The following is a 20,554-nucleotide window of genomic DNA, read 5'->3' on the forward strand; positions in this document are numbered from 1 at the left end:
TGAAAAGTGGGGGTAACTATGCTAGAAAGATGGCACTTTCCTACACCATGGTTACGCACTAGTGCCGGAAAATCTGAGGGGATGCAGCCTCTCTTAGGAGGGTTCTAAAGGGTGGTGTCACCTGATTGGTGGACTCTAAAGTTTGGACTGTTTATATGATACTAAACTACGGCCCTCAGACCTACATGTGTATGTCTATTAGGACATTGCTTTTCAAAGAGACCTGAGACTTCCATCTCGACAACAGGAAAGGATTCAAGCATGTGAATCTATGAAATATTCCAATACTGGAGAACTACAGTTACAGGTAAGTAACTTTTTTTTTCTCCCCCTACCATTATCTTATTGAACCACCATTTGAATATTGGACATCCTGGCACCCAAATATCCTGTTTTGTCCTCATGCTCCCCCTTCCCCAGCAACTGAAATTGAATCTTATATTAAACATGAAGCACGTTTTGTGTCTGCTGCTCCTAAATATGTGTATGTCTCCTCCTTCCACCACCACTCAGGTATCTACTTCTCTCCTCATCAGTCTTGATCCTCCGCTGTTGTGTTCCCTGTTACGCCCCTACCTCCATGCATGTGATGTTCGCACTTCCATTTCCAGTGTCTTCCCTCCCACCTGTAATAGTTTCCTCCCTGACTTGTCTTTGGCCTAGGTGAGTACATCGCCCTGTATCAGAGTCAGCGGGCCATCCTGAAGCAGCGCCATCGTGAAAAGGAGGAGTACATCAGTCGGCTGTCGCAGGACAAGGAGGAGATGAAGGTACGGCAAATGGAGATAATGCAGTTGGTGAAAAGGGCAAACCTTGTCGTTTAGTATCTGGAAAGCAAAAGACACTTTCGAGACTAGAGTTCATGTCATTTTGAAATGCTTAATTTAATTGTTCGTTCACTTGGTTATGTGTCTATGGCACCGCTTTACCAGAAGGTATTCAGACCACTTTACAGAGCATGTCCTATTAACATTGTTAGGTCTCGCCTACAGGCAGCTTTTGGCAGTGTTTTGTCTAAACACCTATTGCGGACTGTACCAATGTTAGAGCAGGGTTTGGGTTAGCACTGCTTATCAGCGGCTGGCTTTCTTGTCAGTAGCCTTTGCCTGCTATTTTTTCAATTGCTTTTCTTCCTCTTCTTTTGCTTGTCCCCCTCCCAAAGCATAATTCCTTTACCGTCCTTTGTATTGAATGACTTGTACCCTTCTCCTGATCACATTCGGGTAACTACTTGTCCTTAACGTGTGGCTGTAGATACACATGCTTCGCATATCCTGCCATCCTATGCTTGGTGTACATTGCACCTGGGCACAGACTCCATGTTAGATTGTTCTTCGCTGCCCTCTGGTTCAGACTTATACCATGTGGGCGCCAGGTTTTTTGTATTCTGAACACATTTTCATTAGCCCTGTTCAGTACCATTTTGATCCTGTTGCATCTGATTACACAAGCATCCAGTTCTATTATCTCCTCAACATGTGTAAACCCTCAACAATACTGAAAACAATCATTGAGTCTTCAGGGGTTGAGGGCTTTGCACCCCTTGGGAGCCAAGAGACGTCTCCAGCTTTTCGTAGCTTGAGAATGCTACATGGGTGAATTGTTCTCGCCGCAATAAAAACTGCAGTGGCTTATGGCCCTGCACCTGTGCCCTGACCACATATCTTGTGCATAGTGCCTTGCCTTTGTTTTTCAAAAAGTCACACTGTATTAACACATGGAACGGTGCTAGGCATATATATACCAAAATAGCTCCACCGAGACCCCGGAAGAAGATCCCTTTGGCATTGAAAAACAAAAAAAATGCCTCCCTGTCTGGTCTCCCAGACGCGCAGCCCGAAGGCAGTGCCCTTGAGCACATTGGAGCACAAAATGAACATCCAGTGGACGCGAAAACTAGCAACCCTCGCACAAAAATAACACCTAAGGTTGTGAGTATGCTATTGGCCCCTCAAACCCACATCACCAAGCCTGAGCCTGAAAGAAGTTGCATGCATCTCCTGTTGGAGTCTGGCAATTGTCCCGGAGTCCAGACACAAAGAAAGACCAAGCTTATGGCCCCTGCCGCCTACGAGCTCCGGTCAGCACCGGCAAATGTTTTTGGAGCTGAACAAACCTCCACCCAAGGGCATCAACACCCACAACTGTTGAGCCAAAGCAGCACCCACTACAATCAGTCACACTCAAAACAAGCACTGAAGGCTCTGTCTGCATCTGTGTATAAGACTGCATTATCACTGAAAATGTTATCTATGCGGAAGCTTTCTTTGACACCGAAGCTGAAGTTAAAGACGGCCTCCAAGCCCCTGTCAAAGTGCTGATCCGAGGATATTGAGGCTCCAGCTCTAGAGAGAGAGAACCAGGAGCTCGATGCCAGGCAGAACCACCTGTTTGTCTACCCGGTTACATGCAAGATCTCTGTGAAACAGCCTCCACCGACACTCCTCAAACCTATTCTTCGAAAGAGGAGACCAGCTTTCGAGGGGTAGCCTTCTTTCCTGGCACCTAAGAAGCAGGAGGACAGCCATCGGTTCTCTTCCTCTGCAGCAAACTCTGCCACTACCCCCCACCAACACCCTGCCTCCTCCACCCCACCACTGCACACCATGGCCACTTCAGAGTTGCCAGACGAGTTCCCTCCATCATGTTCAGACCAAGGCAATATTTATGGCCCCTTGGACACTTATCACCAGTCCTCAGGGTCAGTTTCCACTAACAATCCACAGAATGAATGCAGTGAGGGAGATGAACCTGATTTCGACCACTATCCTGTAAGCACCCCTCCCCCCAGGCTATTGTGCATGTCGCCTAATAGGAGAGTGACTTCCTTCTGGATACACTTTCCAAATCAGGATGCATTGTCCAGTTACTACCCGTTGTTGAGGTGGATCTGATCCTGAGAACTTCAAGGACTGGGCATAGGTGCAGATAGAGACCACACGGGTTGAAGAAAAGTAAAAAATTGGGCCTGGTTCCATCTGACTCTGGTAGTCCACACTGCCCGCAAGCGGGCCTCTGCCCAGGACCCTGGCAGTGCTCGCGCCACGGACAAGGAGAGCAAAAGGATTGACACAAGTGGAGTCGGAGCAGCAACACATAGAAGAATAGTCCGTTTCGTGGCACTGGCTCCTGGGGTCCCAGAGGAAGGAGATGCAGGAACTCCTAGATTCCCTCCTAGAGGAGCAACTAGTGTTCAAGTGCAAGGTCATCTCCAAATCCAGCATTCTCTGCACATTAGATGCTGCAGGTTGCCAGCCAGTTGTGATGGGTCAGGAAAGTCAGGGCAATAAATGAAGATGGCTGTAAATTCTATGTTTATCTTGTCACATGTGCTGGTGCTTCAGAGACCAAGGTCAAATGTCAGGCTACATTGCCTAACGAATTGCTACTTATTTTTATTTTTTTAACATGGGGATTGGTGTTTTCTTTCGCTGACTGCAGAATGAGAGGAGTTTTTAAAGCGAATTACGTGACACTGTTGCTGAAATACAGAGACTGTGAAACGAAAGGCTTTAGGCTGTCTTTTTTTTTTGTGCAAAAAACAACAAAATGTAAAAACTTGTAAATGGACAGTATGCTTTCAGCAGCAAACATGAAGCACATTTTGTTTCTAAAAACGGATTTTAATAGAATTTACACAAACCAAGATATTTTACTTGGTGTTGCACAAATGATAAATAGTGAGAAACCTGATTTCCACACATTATCATTTGCGTGCAATATAAGTGGTAATTTCAGTGGAACATGTGCTGTAAATTATAGTGAGGCACCACTTGATGCTTTAGTTGTTCAAAATATACACCCCCTTCCGCCACATGTCCCTTAAAGGTAGGTGGGTCATGAAGATTTGTTGGTCTAAAAATTGTGTTTGTGGTGGTGAAATTTGGGAAGCACTGCGCTAGGGGAATTACCAGCATTATTGTCAGGTGTCAACCAGGGTTCTGTATCTCCAGGTTCAAGCCTGAGGGTCAGTACCATCTCTTCCACTTCCCAATCTCTGGGAAGCACCTTTACGGGCCATTGGTTGAAGAGATGCTGTAAAATAATTTGTTTTAAAAGATACGCAGATCAGCGTCCATTGATGCAGCAGTCCTTCCACCAGCAATCAAGGAGGGGGCAACAAATCCGCCTGCGACAAGTGGGTTCTACTAGTAGTCCAACATGGCTGTTGCCTAGAACCACACACAGCTACTCCCTACATCCCACCCTCTTCATAGTCTCAGCAAGGAACACCTCAGAAAGAAGTGTACACCTCCTACGGAAGGGAGCCACAGAGAAACTGCCACCATAACATTAAGGGAGCAGTGTCTAATATCTCTACTTTCTCATCCTCAAAAAGAGACGTCTCTCTCGGGGCATCCTCGATCTGAGGTCTCTCAACCACTGCACTCTATCAGAATAGTTTTGAATGCCATCTTTGTAGGAAGCTGACCTCTTGTTGCAGTACCCTCCTTCCTCTACACACTTTTTGCCTGATATTTGATGCTGACTTTACTTAGTGTGTGCTGGGATCCTGCTAACCAGGCCACAGCACTTGTGTTCTTTCCCAGAACTGTACCATTGTTTCCACAATTGGCCCACAGCTAAGTCCCTCGTAAAAGGTACCTGTGGTACCAAGGGCCCTGTACACATGCACTCTGTCACTGCAGCTTTTGTTTACTGGTGGGGTGAAAAAGGAAAAGTCGACATGGCCCCATCCCCTTGGGTACCATGCTCACACACCACTGTCTATGGCATAGGTAAGTCACCCCTCTAGCAGGCCTTACAGCCATAAGACAGGGTGCACTATTCCACAGTTGAAGGCATAGCTGCATGAGCAATATGTTCCTACATTGTCTAAGTCATTTCTTAGACATTGTAAGTGTAGTGTAGCCATAATGAGTACATGGGCTGGGAGGCTGTCATTAGAACTCCACCGTTCCATCGTGGCTTCACTGAATGCTGGGAAGTTTGGTATCCAACTGCTCAGCTCAATAAACCCACACTGATGCCAGTGTTGGATTTATTGCAAAATGCACTCAGAGGGCATGTTAGAGATGCCGCCTGAAACCCACCTAAGTCTCTAGAGCGTGGCTGACTGGTTTCGTGTACTGACATGTAGTCCCCCCAGTGCTGATCTAAACTCCCCATCGCGTGTGCCCTGAAACCGCAGATACTTACCTGCAAACCATTCACTTCCAAGTGCCCCCAGTCTCTATTGGATTGGGCGCCCAACACCAGCTTAGATGTCTGTGATGAAAAGTGACATCTTTCTTGCATTGGTACCCCCACTTTTTGCCTGATGTCGGTGTGTTTAGACTGTAGTTCACCGGGATCCTGCTAACCAGGACCCTAGTGACTGTTCTCTCTCCTCTAAATTTAGTTGCTGGTTACTTCTTACACCCATAATTGGCAAACTGGTGCACCCATGTAAGCCCCTAGTATATTGTACCTAGGTAACCAGGGTATTGGTGCTGCAGAGGTTCCCCATAGGCTGCAGCATGCATTATGCCACCCAGGGGAGCCCATGCAAACTGTGACTGCAGGCCTGCCATTGCAGCCTGCGTGAAATGGTGCATGTGCCCTTTCTCTGCCAGAACTGACCACTGCACTTACATGTTATAAGTCACCCCTCTGGTAGGCCTTTCAGCTCAAGGGGAGGAGGGTGCATACCCATGAGCAGAGTACCCCTACAGACCCCAGGCCAATTCCTGGACTCTAAGTGTGAGGAAGCCATCTTAAGGTATGTAGGGGACACTGGTTAACACGAGTGGTCCCACTACATAATGGTTACCCTGAATCATAAGGCATGTTTGGTATCAAGCATGTTAGAATTATGCAACTACCTAAATTCCAGTGTTAGTTGCATGGTACCATGTACTCTGGGGTTCCTTAGAGAATCCCCCAGTTTGGCCTGTGCAGCATTACAGGGCCAGCTGCCAGCCCACACTGCTGACCCAAGACACTGTTCTGCCCACCTTCTGATGAGCCAGTGTGACCACCTCTCCCTGTGTATTAGGTGTCTAAAGGCTGGGGTGGGGTGGCCTCTGAGCACCACCAGACTGGTTTGAAGGGCACATTTGGTGCCGTCCTTGCCTAATCCAGTTTTTGCCAGTTGAGGAACACCCAGGTCCCACTCTGGCACGAAACTACACAAAGGACAGGGGAATGACCACCTCACTGTCCAGCTCCTCCCCTAGCGAGGTGCACTGAGCTCGCCAGGTGGGCACTTGATTCTGCCATATTGGAAATAAGATGTGCAGAGGCTCCTGGGAGCATCTAACTGGTTAGGCCAAGTAGATGATGTCCCTGACCTCCTCTGATAGGTAGGTCACCGCAGAGAGTTACCAACCCCCTTTTAGAGTTACTTAAGTGCTTCCTCACGGGTGGGTCCTCAGATTCGTCAAGCAAGACTCTACAAGGAAGTCTCTGCAAGATGACTTCTGCTCCTGGCCTCTGGAACCACTGCTGGTCTTTGTTGGAACCAAACTAGTCTGCCTCTGGTGGGAAGGCTCACTTAGCAACATTGTTTCTCCAGGTCCTGCACGAATTCTGCAACATCAAATGCTGTGCATCCTCCAGGGCCACAAGGACTCTGTCTGCACCAGGAAACACACCACTCTCCCATGGAGTGAAGGAGTCACTCCCCTGCATCCACAGGCACGTCAAGACGACGTTGACTCGCTGGTGGATCCTGCAACACAGGTGGTGTCTGTGGCCGCCTCTGGGTCCAGCTTGTCTTCTGTCCAAGTTGGGAGACTGTGGCCCCTTGCTCCTGCACTGGCACCCCTGTGCACCTCAACTGTTGCACTTGCCAAGGCTTGTTGTCTCTTCCTCGGGGAGATTTTCAGGCTCCAAGAAGCCCCAGCCTCCAGTACTCTGCAAACCGAAGATCAGCTCCTGTCCTGCAATACCTGCGACATGGGAATTATGTTTTGCCAGGATGGTAAGGTCTTTGTGTGACTCCCTGTGTCCAGTGCCTGTGGGTCACTCGTGGGGGGGGCTTCATTGACTTCTGTTGGCCTTCCTGTGTGCTGAGGGCGAGCCCTGACTCCCCCTCCTGGGTAGAGTCTCCTGGAAATTGCTGGTGCCCAAAACTTGGCAAACTCTTCTGCAGCTCCTGTTTGTATTTGCCAGTGCTTGTTGTTGACTTGGCTGGTCAGTAACCCTCCTGCAATCTGGTACTGTCGAGGGACAGCTTGTAGGTGACTCCTGGGATCTTCTGCAGCTCCTGAACCCCGCAGCTGGACTTAGTCTTCCACCAACATGCGGGACCTTTACCTTCAGGAGAGTGGGCATTGACCTGCACCACCCTGGCACCTCCAAGGGTGCTGGACTCTGTCCCCTTCCTTTTGGAGGTCGACCACCTCCAGATTCTGTCCCAGGGTTCCACAGGCCTGGTAAACGGATTGTGACAGCAGCTGGACAATCTGAGACTTCCACTGACTTCAGAGAGAGTACCTTCTCCCCTCTGCACCTGGGTCCCTTGTTTAGTTACTCCTGTCTTCTGGGTATCCTGGGGTAGGGGCACCCCTCATCCATCCTCTTTTCTGCTGGTGTAATCGGGCCGATTGGGAAGTGTCCTTAATCCCACAAACTCCAACCACTACTCCCTATGTCAGTCCATGGGTCAACTGGGTGGGTAACTGACTTACTCCTGGTAGCTGGGGTCACTTACTTTATTTACCTCTGGTGTTCCTAACTGCCCCCAGCTGACTACCACACTTACCTTGGGTGGGGTGACTGTTTCACATTCCACTTGTTTAGTATATGGTTTGGCCCTCCCATAGGGCCCTCTATATTTCTATTTCATTTCTAATGCTTATTTTGTGTATATAATGTGTGTAATATCTCGAAAAGGAGATAGACCAATGCTAGTCTAGTAGTAGTCCTGTAATAAAGTATCCTTTAGTTTTGCAGCACTTGTGTGGTTCTTTCTTGTGAGTGAGTTACTGTCTGACTACTGTGGTATTGCAAGTGCTCTACACTCCTCCTGGATAAGCTTCAGCTGCTCGCCTCAGCTACCCCTAGGGAGCTCCTGCTATCTGGACACCTATTCACTATCACTAAAGGTTGCCTGGACTCAGTACAGGGGCCGCACCATAATATGAACCAGCCTCCTACACACTGCACCCGGCCGGCCCATGTTGATGGTGGTGCACCCTTTGTGACTTCCTAAACTTTGCTCTGTGGACACCTTAACCCCAAAGACTGGGACTATAAGTCGAGTACTTACCTGTAAACCGTGCTTGTATTTGTCCAAAGTGCATTTGATTCTTGAAAGTGATACATCTTGGAACTGTACATACCTGCAACAAAGATCCTTTTGGTTATAGAAATAAAATAAAAAAGTATAATTTTTGATACATAAACATTGGCCTGGAGTTAGTTATTGAGTATGTGCTTCATTTCTTGACTCTGTGTGCGCGCAACAAATGCTTTGCTCTACCCTCTGGCAAGCCTAACTGCTCGACCACACTACCACAGAAGAGAGCATTTGTGTTATCTACTTCAGCCTCTGGGGAATCCGTGGATTCTGTGCACACTTATATCTCACTTTGGTATAGTATATACAGAGCCAGCTTCCTACAATCTCTGCAGGATGTCATCCCCCTCCTTGAGCACGGTTGTAGGAACCTGGCTATCTATGCAGTGTCCCAGCATAAGGGTAATCTATGCAGATGCTACAGGCGACCCCCTATTGTTTGATGGAGGTTAAAGTAATAACCCTAAATGCTCTCTTGTGATACTGTGGGTGAGCAGTTCAGGCTTATCCGAGAGTAATGCTAAGCATTTGTTGAACACATGGAGTCAATAAATGAGACAGGCTCAATGTTTAAGTATTTTAGACACCAACATCTTCAAATGTAGGTGAGTATGGTTTGAGAAATTGCTTTACAGAGTAAGGTAATTAAATCACACACTGTAGCTTTTACACAGTAATGGTTTTTAATGGAGAAAGAACATATACTGCATACAGTTATTTGCAATAGTAGCTAGGTATTAAGGTGCTGGGGGGAGGGGGTCACGAGAACCACCAGCTGTTGGCGTTTAACTGCCCTTGAGTGTCCGGGTGCAGAGGGGCTGGACGGGTTGGTAGCCTTGTGCACTGCGCCTTTGGCGAAGAAGGGGCCAACCTAGAAATAGGCTGCAGAGGGGGACTTGTGGACAAGTCCGAGAGCTCCCAACGGGGTCTCTGTGAGGGTTCTGGGAGCAAGGAGGCAGTCTATCTTCATGGACCTGGGCCGGGGAGCTCTAGTGCAGAGGGGGGACTTGTGGACAAGTCCGAGAGCTCCCAATGGGGGTCTCTGTTTGTGAGGGTTCTGGGAGCAAGGAGGCAGAGTCGATGTTCATGGACCTGGGCCGGGGAGCTCTAGTGCAGAGGGGGAAATGTTGACAAGTCCGAGAGCTCCCAACGGGGGTCTCGATTTGTGAGGGTTCTGGGAGCAAGGAGAAAGTCTATGTTCATGGACCTGGGCCGGGGAGCTCTAGTGCAGAGGGGGGACTTGTGGACAAGTCCGAGAGCTCCCAACGGGGGTCTCGGTTTGTGAGGGTTCTGGGAGCAAGGAGGCAGAGTCGATGTTCATGGACCTGGATCGGGAGCTCTAGTGCAGAGGGGGACATGTGGACAAGTCCGAGAGCTCCCAACGGGGGTCTCGGTTTGTGAGGGTTCTGGGAGCAAGGAGGCAGAGTCGATGTTCATGGACCTGGAGCGGGAGCTCTAGTGCAGAGGGGGACTTGTGGACAAGTCCGAGAGCTCCCAACGGGGGTCTCTGTTTGTGAGGGTTCTGGGAGCAAGGAGGCAGAGTCTATGTTCATTGACCTGGACTGGGGAGCTCTAGTGCAGAGGGTGTTGGTCTGCTATCCCTGTGTATCAAAGGCGCTCGTGGAGCTTGGTTAGACCTGCAGAGGGGGAAGAAGAACAGCAGCAGGGCCACTCTTGGGGTCAGCCTTGTTGGTTCTGCCATTCCTCGGTTAGCCTGTCGGTCTTGGTGGCAGTGGTGCCTGGACTATACCCACAGCAATACTTAGTTGTGGCAAATGCTCTGGTGCCTCCGGTATTGGTGCTGTGAGGTTCCTGAAGGGGGCAGCATCTCGAGGCTTGGTAGAAGCGTCAGGGCTGGTCACACAACAGTCGTCTCCCAGTGAGTTGCTCACTTGGTGGGCCTGATGGCTAGCAACACTTAGGACTGGGCAAGTGCAGTCGGTAGCATTCCTTGCGATGCAAGGAAGTGGCTCCTCCACTCCAAGGGGGATGCTGTCCGGTTGCCAAAGTGCTGGCAGCCATCCAGGGCTTTTAGAAGATGCACAGCTGTAGGACTAGTTGGATTCTTGTGGTTGTCGGTACTGCAGCAGATAGGTAGGTTTTGGTGCAAAAACTCCTTAGGTGGTCCACGTCTTACATTGGTCGGCTCTTCTTTGTCCTCTTCTTCAGTCAGTCGAATCTGAGTTTCTGGTGTCAGGGGGCCACTTAAATACTCAATTTTATGGTGTTGTAGAGGAGTGTAGGGTAGTAGTCAGTGGGCTGCTTACCCCTGGGGTAACTACACCCCCTACGTGACCACTTCCTATGTGGAGTGGGCATAATCCTGTTCCAGGGTTCCTAGTACAACCAAAAACAAGATGGTTGAAGCCTTCCTTCGTGGACCACATCAGACAGCCCACCTTAGGGGTGTGACCCCCCTGGTAGTGCAACACGCCTTCCTGCATTGCTGGTTTCCCACCTGTCTGGGGACCAAATGGGCCTCAGGACAGGGGGTGGCATCTTCCAGGTCTGGGGGAAGCCGGGCTCGCATATCAGAGGCGGCAGGACCTTGATGTGCAGAGTCACTAACCATCTTGCTGGGGGTGATAACACCCTCCTCCAGAGCAGGCATTGTTTCTGGCCTCTGAGAGCGCGGGCTGCCACCTTCAGGGGGTCAGAAGCCTGTCTGTAGTGACCGGCTGTTCAGTGCCAGTCATCCAGCACACTAAGGATCTGGTAGGTTTCAGGACACCCCTCTAAGGTGCTCTCTGGGTGCATATCATAAATCCAGTTCTGGCGTCATTATGGGTTTATGAAGAGGAGGTGTTTGATACAAAGCACCATAGGTTTCAGTGAAGCCACTATGTAGCTGGGTAACTCATAACGACCAGTGCCCAGGACATTCCTTAAGATGGCTTCCTCATTCACTTACAATATCTCGTAATCAAACTAGACATCACGGGGCACAGCTGCCCAAGCAGATATGTCCTTATATGTCAAATATATAATGAACCCCGCCATAGGCCTCTAAGGCCTGATGTATAGGTGACTAGCATATTATATGCAGTGACTTTGGCATGGCTCACCGTGACTGTGCCATGTTGTGTTTACACTCATGGTTTGCACCATGCCACGCAGCCTACAGTGGCAGTCTGCAAGCAGTTTGTAGGGGGTTCCCTTAAGGTGGCATAAAACATGCAGCAGCCATTCGGAGACCCTCAGTACCCAGGCCCTAGGTAACAGGGGTACCATTTACTAGGGGCTTAAAGAGCTGGTAAAGTGTATGCCATTTGTACACAAGTGGACCTTTTACCGTGTTTTCAGGGAAATAGCACTGGGGACCTGGTTAACAGGAACCTAGTGCACTTCATTCACAAAACCTCAGTACCAGTGGCAAGAAGTGGGGTGAACATGTCCAAAGGGACTGCTTCCTGCACCTTGCCACTGTTGATATCTCCTTAGCTTCTCCACCTCTCAAACCATAGGCGCAGCGGTTGAATTCAAAAGGTTCCACCTTTGTTCCTCAAGGTGAGCAGAAGATGAAGGCGGAGACCTTAAACTCTGTAGGTCTTGAGGAGAGAAAGGAAATCCCTAGAGTGTTCATCAGAAGCTGGAGCAAGTGCAAGCGGTCTCTCCCAATCTTTACTGAAAAAATCATTGTGATACCACACACTGCACGGAACCACTCTGGCAGGGATTATTTCCAAATCTCGCAGCTTTTCAGAACTTTACAAAGGAAGCAGGGATGTCAGATGTGTGGAAGTGGCTCAGAATCAGGCGTTTCAGTTCCCCCGCCTCAGATAACACAAAAGGGAATACATTCTGCAATATTGAACCAGATACTCAAGGACGCACGATTGCTGCTTAAAAAGAGTGCCGTAGTGCCAGGCTCAGTACAGCAGTGGACCAAAGCGGTTTATCTTCGCTTCTTTCTGGTCCTAAATAGAAGTCTCACAATATCCTGGACCTCAAAAGGGAAAACGAATGGCTTGAAAAGAAAAATTCAGGCAATTGGCAATTTACCATATTTCCTTCTCCATCAGGGAGATTGTATGTGTGCTGTAGATATGGAGATGATGTCTATAATCTACTGACCTTTACAAAGCACAGGACCTTCCTCTTTTGAGAGCCAGCAAGACACCTTATTAGTGCATGGTGCTTCCCTTTAAACTGAAACAGTTTTGGAGTTTTTGCAGAGGAGATGCCAGGGGATTACATTGGTGCTCTTGGATCAGTTGGGAGGACTTTCCAACTTAGATAACTTCATTTAAGAGTATTGTGAAGCTTTACACCTATCTTCGCTTGCAGGTGAAATTGGGGAAATAACTGGAATGAGTTGTTTCTGTGCATAAACATATTGCGCTGTCTAGACGGTGTATTTATTCTGCGTTATCATGTGTTAACTGTAATGTTCTGCCCCACACCATCCTCCCTAGAATACTCCTTGACTCTCTTTGCTACCCCTTGGAAGATGAAGCCTAAAAAGGAGGTACTTGGAAGTTCAGTGGCCTTTCGGTAGTACCCGACGCCCGTTCATAGAAAGTTCTCATCACACAAATACCCCTGCTCCGTTGAAGCTCCGTAGGGTGCAGAGAACAGGCCCCACTGTGATGATTCTCAAGGCACTGATGTGAGGCAGACAGACACAGTTGCTAAGTTCATTAACATGTCCACTATATTGAATTGGATATTGCTGGCCATCCAGGTAACCACTAACACTTTGCCTTTGGAGGAAGGCTTCTGAGGTCTTAGAATTCAGAGATCTAAATTTGTAAAGCAAGAGAGCCTGCGTTGTTGCTGCTGTGACTTGGAATTCATGAAAGCCCAAGACGCCTTTAAATCTTTCATACTTGTGCGTGCCTCTTTCCCTGAAGTTGTCATGGCTCCCTGGCAGGGATCTTTTCACTAAACTAGTGGCTGCATGAGGGGTGCAAGTACTGTCCTTATTCATAGTGATGCTTACACAGCGCTTTTTACAGGACCTCAAGGCACTAATATTACTACACACAACTCCACCTCCCTCCTTGTATACACTCATCTATGCTGCTGCCATTTGACCATTGCACCAGTGTACTTTGAAATAATTGTTAGATAAAGGAATGTTCTTTGTCCTCATGACATCACTAAGGAGGTTAAACTATTCCCTGAAGTGTCCCCTATGGTTTTACCTACCTTTCTACAATCCATGTTATTTATGGGTTCAATGTGTCGTTATGCACACAATACTACTTTATGGGAAAATAGCAAATGTCAGCTAATCGGAAAGTAGTGAGGAGTTCATAACATATGCTTAGGTTATAATAATTTAAACCTTTAAGTTATTAATTATTCCCTACTTTTGATGACCTTTTCTTCACCTTTTAAAAAACTCTTATATGGCGCAAATATCTGCTACTTGAGTCTTTCCTTTGTGTAGTTTTGGGAGACAGCCTATGTCAGTAGCAACCCTGTTGGAATGTCATCTATTTTAAGCAAATAGTGAAACTTATACGTTTGGTCCTATTTCGCAAATGCCAGCGCAGAGGTTGGTACTGTAGTTTACTAAGTATTGGCTGAGCCCTAGAGTTAGTGCAGCAGTTTGCTGGGAATATCCTCAGTCCTGAGGTTAGTGCTGTAGAGTGCTACCTATTGGCCCAAACTTGTGGTCAGTGCAGTAGTTTTCTAGCAATTGACACACTCCTGCGTTTATTTTTTGTTTTGTTTTTGCTACAGACTGCTATGCATTGTCTCGGGCCTGAAATGTGGGCTATAACTTTCTGGGTTTTAGCTCAACCCTGAGATTGTTGCAACAAGTTGCTAGGTGTTGCCTCAGTCCTGGGGTGGTGTGACAGATTGCTAGTTATTTCCTCGGCCTGAGATTGATGGTGCAGTTAGTTTCCTGGCTATTGCCTAAGTCTGATGGTTTTTGCAACAGATTTCTATGTATTGCCTTGGTGTTGATGTAATAGCTTGCCTGGGATTTTCTTCAGTCCTTGACACGTACCCAGTACTACAGGCTTGAGAATGTCCAGACCAGTCTCCCCTCTGGAGGTTAGCCCACCCCCTTTGGAATAAGTCAAGGATGGTAAAAGACCCAAATTAAGGGGGAAATTGGCAGATTGGTATAATAGCTTGCCTGGGACTTGCCTCAGTCCTGTGGTTGGTGCTACAGATTACATATTGCCTCATTTTTTAGGTTGGTGTAGTAGCTTGCCTGGGTTTTGCCTCAGTCAAAGACTATATACAGCTAGTTTTAAGGTATTGAGGCCAGTCCCTCCTCTATCCAGGTGGTCAGCTCACCTCCTTGGATTAAATCAAGAATTATAATGAGGATCCAAACTAAGGGAAAAAGATGAGGATGGAGAGCGAGAGAAGAAATTCTGAAGATTGGTATTTGAAAGATCCAGCCTGGATTCCTTAGGCATAGGGTATCAAGTCCAAACTATCACAGTTGGGCCTCCACCCAATTGTGAGAGAACACAAATTATTAAGAGGGCACAAAAAGAGGGAGTTGAGACATGGAAGTTACAGTTTGGGACTTACCCAGTGAAATCAGATGGCACACTGTAACTAGCCCCTGTAATTCAGAAGCAGCTCAGGAGCCAAAGAGGGCGACCACTGGGCTGGGAAGACAAACTGACAAGCTGGTGATTAGGCAGGTAACAAATATCAAGTAAGGAATCGGGGAGACCATGGGGAGCTGAATAAGGAAGAAAACAGCAAACGTGAAAGGGCAAGTCAAGTTGGATGCAGACTCAACAGCCCCTGTTGCTATACTAGGGTGCTCAGTGTTACTTAACCCTAAATACTCAGTGGCCGTGATTGACCCCGAAGTGTGAGTTTGTTCTCTCGTGGCTGGGGCTGTGCATGTGAGTCGGGGAAATGTAGTTTTAAATCTTTCATGTTTCCTGCGTCCTTGGTCTCTGGTGTCTTACCATGTCTTGTGACATGACAGTCCTGAAGTTGGTGTAATGGCTTGGTAGAATCGCCTTAGGCTTGGGGTTTGTGAAACAGATTGCTAGGATTGTCTCAGTCCTACGATGGTGCGACAGATTGCTAGTACTTCCTCAGTTTTGAGATTGGTGTGATAGATTGCTCATACTGTCTCAGTCTTGGAATAGGTGCAACAGATTGCTACGATTCTCAGTCCTAGGGTGGTGTGGCCAATTGTTAGTACTGCCCCAGTCCTCGGATCAGTGTGATAGATTTAGTACTGCCTCAGTCCTCAGATTGGTGCGACAGATTGTTAGTGATGCCTAAGTCCTCGGATTGGTATAACAGACTGCTAGTACTGCCTCAGTCTTGGAATTGGTGCTATGATTACCTCATTCCTGGGTGTGGTATGATAGCTTGCTGGGTTTCCTCTCAGTTCTAGGGATCGTGCAATAGCCTCTAGGTATTTTAGTCCTGGCTGAGTGTGATACCTTTCTGGTTGTTGCCTTAGTCCAGGGGTTTGTGCAATAAATTACTGTCGTTGGGTTGGTGCAACAGATTGCTAGGTGTTGCCTCAGTCTTAGGGTTGGTGCAATAGATTGCTGTGTGTTGCTTCCGTCCTGAGCTTGTTTTTTGTTTTGTTCTGTATTGCCTCGGTTTTGACATTGGTGCAACAGATTGCTTGGTATTTCCTCATTCCTGGAGTTGGTCCAACAGATTGTTTGATGTTTCCTCATTCCTGGGGTTGGTGTAGTAGATTGTTGTGTTATTTAGGTCCTTGTCTTGGCGCAGTACTTTGCGGGAGACACATGAATTATACATGTAGCTGATGCGATTGTTTCGCTGCTGTGGCGTCTTTCTTGCTGTCTGACTCGTATCTCATTGAGTAGCGTATTAATATTTTCCTTCCTGATTCCCACAGCTGAAGCTGCTGGAGCTGCAGGGCCTTGTGATTCGGTTGGTCGGAGAGAGAGATGAATGGTACAAGAAGTTCCTGGAAGTCACATCCACTGCGGACAGGTTAAATCAAGAAGGTGCAAGCAGTGCCCCAAACGAGAGACACATGGACCTGAACGCTACAGATGGCGAAGGTGAGCTGAACCAATACTCCTGGTGGTTTTGCAAGCTAGAATGTGGTTAGATAGAATAAATTATAAACAGAGGGTGGAAAGCCAGGTGTATGGAGCAGGTCTTAACAGTCTCAATCAATCAATCAAAGAAATTTGTAGAGCGCGCTACTCACCCATGAGGGTCTCAAGGCGCTAGGGTGGAGGGGGGTTGGGGGGGGGGGGCAGGGAAGGTCACTGGTCGAACAGCCAAGTCTTGAGGTTCTTTCTGAAGACTAGTAGGTCTTTGGTTTTGCGAAGGTCGGTGGGGAGGGATTTCCAGGTTTTGGGGGCGAGGTAGGAGAAAGACTTGCCTCCTGTGGTGGTGTGCAGGATGCGGGGGACTGTGGCTAGGGCGAGGTCGGCTGATCGGAAGTTGCGTGTGGAAGTTTACTCTTTCATTGAGGTAGGTTGGGCCGGTGTTGTGTGAGGATCTTGAATGTGATTCTCTTGTCTATGGGGAGCCAGTGTAGGGATTTGAGGTGTGGCGAGATTTGTTCGTGTCAGGGGAGGCCAAGGACGAGGCACGCAGCTGTGTTCTGGATTCTTTGGAGTTTTCGTTTGAGTGTGGTGCCGACGTAGAGGGCGTTGCCATAGTCCAGTCTGCTAATGATGAGTGCGTGGGTGACTGTCTTTCTGGCCTCTTGGGTGATCCATTTGAAGGATTTTTTTTTAGGGTGCGGAGTGTGTGGAAGCAGGAGGTTAGAGCATTGATTTGATGTGTCATGGAGAGGGCGGGGTCGAGGATGATGCAGATGTTGCGTGCGTGGGTTGCGGGGGTGGGTGCAGGGTCCTACGGCGGTGGGCCACCAGGAGGCACCATCAGTGCCCTAGGTAAGAGTCTGGATCGGAGTGAAGGACAAGTCATGGCTAGGTCCATTCCAGCCTGTGTCTGCCGATTTGACCTGGGTTGATTTTATTTTTTTCAACACAGGCATGCTGGAAATCAGCCTTTCAGAGCAGATGGATCTGGAAGAAACCGTTCCTAAACCCCAGTCTGTGCAGGGCAGAAGGCAGGCCCCTTCGCCGAGTACCGAAGACCCCACCGCGAAGCAGATCATGAAACTTCTGCATGAGATCCAGAACCCCCAACAGCGGCATTCCTCCCTCTTAGAGAACCCCTGCATTCCCTTCTTTTACCGAGCAGATGACAACGATGAGGTCAGGATCATGATAATTTAACTGGGAGTCAGAGATATCCTGGACGGACTTGCATTGTTCTCAAGAACATTGACTGGCTTGAAGAGACCGTACCCTCCGTCTTCCATCCTGACCAGTCTATTGGGCTATCTGGACATTACTGTGTCTCTGAATGCCACCACCAACTCTGTAGAGACCCTTTTCAGTGTTCAGCAGCTGGTGGCAGGTAAAGAGTGTCTTTCAGTTAGCAGAGGTAGGCTGAATGCTTCCCACCTAAAGCAGGAACAGGATGAACTCCGAGAAGACATCTCTTGAGGCTGAGGCTGCTCTGCCGTGCTGTTGATTGGGACTGTCCGTACTACACGCTGAGTTCACTTCTTGCATTTCTGTGCCCGCTTACCTGGTCTTCATCACTTTGCCTTTTCCCACATACACTCACCCATTCCATTTAGTTGCCTCTTCCCTCCACACACTCCTTCAAGCCTTCTCTGAGGCTTTCTCTAAGGAAGATCAGTGGAGCGGACAATATACATCTGCCTGGTCTGTCCCGGGGTAGACTGACAAGAACAGCAGTCTTTTGGACACAGTGCAACCGAGGCCTCTAGCGTCCCTTCTGTTCAGAAGTCATGTACCAATGCACTTTAAGGATGAAGAATTCTACCTTGTGTATGTCATAAATTGTATTTATTTAAATATATATTGGTTACAAAGATTCTTTTAAACAAGAGCCCTCAAATAGCTGCATTTCAGGGTGCAGCAGTGCCATGTTTTGTCACTGTCCATGCTCATGGATTCCTGGCCTTGACGTTTACTGGAAGTGGGGGGTCGGGCCGCTATTGTACAGTGTATCTTTTACGTTCCAGGGCCTGGAAGGTTGGTTATGAAGATTATCTTTATACAAAAATGAGACCTTGAATATGCCTAAACCTGAGATTCTGGGATTGTTGTCAGCAGTGTGGCCTTTGCTCCTCAAAGGTCACTGTGAGCTTAACACAAGGGTGGTTGCTTTCTTCTGAGTGACAATGTGTCATCCCCCCCCAAGCGCTCATACATCACTTTGTCCTTGGCAGCCTTCAGCATGGAGGGGCGCTTGAAATGTTGGTTTCTTCTGCGAGATCTCTTGACTCCGAGCCAGAGATATCCTTCTGTTAGTGTTTTCAGAGCAGTTCCTGAGGAGATTTCCCGATTGCATGGCACTTTTAATGTGTCATTGTTTATTTTATAGCCATTTTTCCCTTTACAGCTATGTGGGCCCACGGTGCAGACTTTAAAGCCTCAGTGGTAGTATTCAGTCAAACTTGGATAGTTTCTGCTGTTTTTTTCTTTCCTTATTTTTGGCTACATTTGCTGGGTGCTCACTGGATTGTGTAGGGCTCTTCCTTACATTAAGGCTTTAATCATTTTATTTTTGCAATCAGTTTATAAAACTTCTGATGTATTGTTTGAAAGTCTAATCTTTGTTAATATGTAATTAAGCAGTGATTCCCAGGCCAAAGCAGCAGAGCACCTGTATCGAAACATTATTGCCAAGTTTTCCTTGGGTTATGAGTATTCGAGATTCAATGAATCCAAATATTAGATATTAAAAACATTAACTGCTGTAGTAGCACAGTACTTTGGGTCGGGTCTGAAAGTGTCTGAGGTAAAAGATAGGATCGGGGGGAGGGTAGTGATGGGGGTGTCTGATCTGATTCGGAGAGCAGTGGTGCACGGTGCAGTGTTGAGATGGAGTGGGGGGGTGGTCAGATCTTAGATGGAGGTCATTGTTGGAGGGATGAGCTGGCAGTGCTGACGTGGGACAGTGTTGGTGTGGTCTGATCTAAGAGGGGGGACTGGAGCTGGAGAGTTCACTTGGATATTAATGGCATCACTAACAGGTCCAGTCCCACCAGTATGCGGGTGCAGCATTGTAGGAGCCAGTAGAGGCAGGGAGCACTGCTGGAGACGAGAAGTGACGTGGAGGGCAGTACTGGTGCAGTCAGATCTGAAATGGAGGAACGAGGTGGTGGGGTTAGTAAGAAGAGGGCTGCACTGGAGGGCTCGGGTCTACTCTGGGAGATAAGCGATATAAGAGCCAGATGATGTGCAGTGGAGGACAGTGCTGAACACAGCAGATTGAGGACTATGTGCACGACCATAATGGAGTCCAGCCTGACTGGTAATTATGATGATCCTGCTATAATGGAGTGTTCCAAGGCTGGGCAGAGATCTGATTGCTACCTAGGGGTAGCTGGCATTACTACAGTGTTGCCTGGCCTGTCAGTGTGTGCGTGTGCTTCTGCTGAAAGTGTGGCCTTTTTACTGACATTGAAGAGATCCCTTGTAAAAGACGTTTATGTACATACTCTGTAACATTTTGTAAATTTCCTTCTGGTAACGAGGACTTCCTGCAGCCGGTTTTAAGTTGCAGGGCTCCCGATATCGTGTATCATAGAAAGAGTCCTTTCTGCAGCCGAGGTCTAGGGTTTTGCTCAGAACAACGATTAATATTTATTGGGTTTGAGAGCACAGAAATCGGTAGATGGAACACTATATTTTCATTTTTGCATTCTGTTGCTGAGGTGAATTAATCCTGTTGGAAAGTTTTACTTCTTTTCTGAATAAATTTATTCAGCAATCAAATGCTGTCATGTTTGATCTGTTCTGCGCTGCTCACAGTTCACATTCTGTGGTTGTCTGGAAAGCCTGCTCACAAAGTGGTGCGATGACTTGTAGACAAGAGCTGCCAACTCTGCAACTGGGAACCTAGTTTGGGGTAGCAGCCTCTGCTCAATCTTCTGAGATTCTGTGCATATCACTCAATTTCTCTGTGCCTAAAAAATAAAACCAAAGTTGTAATTTATTCTGCTCCTCGTGCTGGCCTCCTCGAAAAAGAAAAACACCCTTCAGCGTTGATGTTGACACCATTCATTGCCATCTTGTTGACAGGACCTACCCATACTCCTGTCACTGGATGATAACTTGACGGATCCGCACCTCGTGTGTCTGTGGTGTTTGTAGGACAACCACAACACGAAGTTGTGCTCAGAGTGCCCGTCCATGAACCCGAAGGCTTTGAGGAGCGGTCCCTAAAGCTCAGGGGTGCGGAATTTAATAAAATATCTACCTGTCCATGGGACAGGTTGCTTCATAAATCTACTTGTCCTTTAACAAAATCCCTTTGGTGCCACGT

At 47.9% G+C, this 20,554-nt stretch overlaps 1 protein-coding gene across 6 annotated transcripts in view; it reads left to right on the top strand.

Moving 5' to 3' along the window:
• Positions 1-20,004, top strand: part of GOLGA2 (golgin A2) — a 236,504-nt gene extending 216,500 nt beyond the window's left edge. For all 6 annotated transcript variants that reach the window (XM_069236974.1, XM_069236975.1, XM_069236976.1 and 3 more), the window contains 3 exons: positions 664-770; positions 16,059-16,227; positions 17,177-20,004. In XM_069236974.1, coding sequence (XP_069093075.1) covers positions 664-770; positions 16,059-16,227; positions 17,177-17,424 — 524 coding nt within the window. In that variant the 3' untranslated portion in view covers positions 17,425-20,004. The remainder of the gene's footprint in view (positions 1-663; positions 771-16,058; positions 16,228-17,176) is intronic.
• Positions 20,005-20,554: the final 550 nt, after the last annotated feature.

The sequence above is a fragment of the Pleurodeles waltl genome, chromosome 6, assembly GCF_031143425.1.
Source record: "Pleurodeles waltl isolate 20211129_DDA chromosome 6, aPleWal1.hap1.20221129, whole genome shotgun sequence".
In the NCBI taxonomy this organism is placed as follows: domain Eukaryota; kingdom Metazoa; phylum Chordata; class Amphibia; order Caudata; family Salamandridae; genus Pleurodeles; species Pleurodeles waltl.